At 42.5% G+C, this 2,623-nt stretch overlaps 1 protein-coding gene across 1 annotated transcript; it reads right to left on the reverse strand.

Moving 5' to 3' along the window:
• Positions 1 to 604: 604 nt before the first annotated feature.
• Positions 605 to 2,552, reverse strand: LOC114616143 (carcinoembryonic antigen-related cell adhesion molecule 5-like; the record flags this gene model as incomplete). The annotated part of the gene is made up of 2 exons (XM_028761668.1): positions 605 to 955; positions 2,193 to 2,552. Coding segments are annotated over 2 exons (711 nt in total), but the record flags the coding sequence as incomplete, so codon positions are not given.
• Positions 2,553 to 2,623: the final 71 nt, after the last annotated feature.

The raw sequence follows: 2,623 nt of genomic DNA on the forward strand, positions 1-2,623 counted from the left end.
CAGATGAACACAGCCTGTTGTCATTTTGCCTGCAGAAAAGAATTCCCTGAGACAGACCCCAGAAGACAAATATTTCTTAGTAATACTAATGTCCTTTTCCCTATACCTAGCAACCACGACTTTTCTATAAGCCTCATCAGGACAGTTAATTTTTAGTCTGGGAAATGTCCATCTATGGTATACTTGATCAGTAACTAGGGAGTATCCCACTATTTTCATAACCAGGTGCTCTCAATGTCTCTTAGAAACTTTCTCAAGGACATGTTCCTGGACACAATCTCAAGAGTGTAAACAGGGGCTCATATCCTTGGGATGAATTACCCACCATAAATTAAGCTACCTACATGGTGAACTTAAGTGAAGCATTCTGATCAATTGCAGCTATTCCCTACCATGTGACTCCTTCACTAAATACCCGAGTCTCAACATGGAGATACAGCAAACAGTGAGGTTGTCTACTCTATGTGTATGATAAAGTGCAAAAACCCCAGTGTGGAGAAAAAACACTATGGAGATGACAGCAGGTCCAGCTCCTTCTAGACAGTTCAGTTTGTAAAGTAGGATAGGCCATGTACAGCACCTGAGGGCATTGAGTGTCACTTACTATTTACATGGAGTTGAACATAGGCATTTTCAATTTCGAAGTCTTTTTTTAAAATTTCTAGCATGTATAATCCTGCATCCTCCTCAATGACATCAAGTATCAGCAGTGTTCCATTGGGGTATCCGATCTCTCTTCCGCTGTATGCAGGCCCCGATATGGCAGAATCCAAGGCTCTGTTGTATTCTACTATTTTGAATGTATCTGACCTATGTGCTGACCTGTACCAGAAAAATGCTTGAAAGTCTTTTGGCAAATTATGAACTAGGAGAAGAACACTTTTCCCTACAGCAACATTCTGAGGAACTGCTTCAATCTTGAATTGCAAAAGGTGACAGCAAGTAGAAATGGAGGCTAGACAAAAGAGAAAAAAATTATCATTGTGACAATTGGGTTGGTGGGAAGGTGCTGATCTTTGTCATGAGAAAATATATTTATCACTCTGCCTACAGCTACAGGTTTGATATGCCTATCCTACTTGGTGAATGTCAGCAACTTGACTTACATTCTCTCATGGATACTGAGTGAATCACTTCTCTGCGAGGATCTCTCTCTCTCTCTCTCTCTCTCTCTCTCTCTCTCTCTCTCTCTCTCTCTCTCTCTCTCTCTCTCAATTTTTCCATGGCTGCATTCTCAATGCCCTCAGTTCTCATGCCCACTGAAATTTGAAATGATGCCTCCTCTGAACTCTGAATTTTTAATTTTGTTCCAATTTGCTTTCTAGCTACAGACAACCACTAACTGCATCTAATGGATATGCTTACTGCTGTTCCCTGCAGGACACGGGACTTAGGGTGAATGATGGCAAGGAGAAGTCTCAGCTTATTCTCAAGCTCACGTATAATAAAAGGATGGTATCTGGAATAGCTGGCTTTAAATAATCTTGATATATGCTAGAGTCGTTTGGGAAACGGAAGCCTCAGTTTAATATGCCACTACAAGATTCAACTGTAGTATATAATGTTTAATGGGATATTGATATTTCTGGGCAGCAACCGCTGCAGGACATCTACCCCTGATTGGATAATAAAAGAAGACACAGCATACTGAGAAAGCCATAAGGGTCAAGCCTGTATGCAGCACTCCTCATTTTAACTGCATGAGGTCCTAGGTTATATTTACAGACCTCTGATGCTTGGAGCTGATAAATACCCTAGTTTGACATGGTTGACCTAAAACCCTGGCTCCCTCTAAGCAGTGAGAAAAGTAAGGATGATGTCCTGGCAAATAATCCCCTGGGTCACCTGTGGCCAGTCCGGGGTCAGATGACTGTTTTGAGAGCGTCCTGGTACTCATTTCTCTGTGAGAATGCAATGGTTTCCTCATATACATGGCTACAACTCTGATTCTTGGTAGACTCTGACATCTTAAGCTGAGTTGCTCCCCAACAACGACTTATTTGGTACAGGAGAGAGTCAGATAACAACATCTGATCTATGGCTGTTTGGCTCAACCATGTGTGGCCTGCACTAACTGCTCAAACAACAACATGGGAACACAGTGCACTGGATGAAGGAAGCATAGAACAGGCATGACAATCCTGTGAGTCTAAGCCCCACCCAGACCTGAAAAATCACAGAGAACCACTTACTGTCCAGCTGGAGTTGCACATGAGCTACTTCATCTTTCAGATCTGTACTCATAGTTCTTAGAGTATAGAATCCACTATCATTCTGTGTGACCTTCTGGAGCAGCAGGGATCCATTGCTGTACACTGTCTCTCGACCACTGTGTGCAGGCCCTAGCACACTTGAACTTGTGGCTATTATGTGTTGGATGAGCTCAAATTTTTTCACTGCAATCATCCCTTTGTACCAGAAAAGGGATAGAAGATTTTTTGGGAGATTGTGAACCAGCAGAAGAACACTTTCACCTTCAGCAACACTGGGTGGCAAGGGTTCAATACTGAGCTGTGCAGTGGAGGAAGAGTCCTTGAAGTTTGAAACAGGGGCTAGATGCAAGGAGAGAGAGTCATATTAATTGTGACCTTTGTGTTTTGGTAAGATGAGGCCCTGTGACTGA

Source organism: Grammomys surdaster, unplaced genomic scaffold (assembly GCF_004785775.1).
Source record: "Grammomys surdaster isolate TR1022 unplaced genomic scaffold, NIH_TR_1.0 303697, whole genome shotgun sequence".
Lineage (NCBI taxonomy): Eukaryota > Metazoa > Chordata > Mammalia > Rodentia > Muridae > Grammomys > Grammomys surdaster.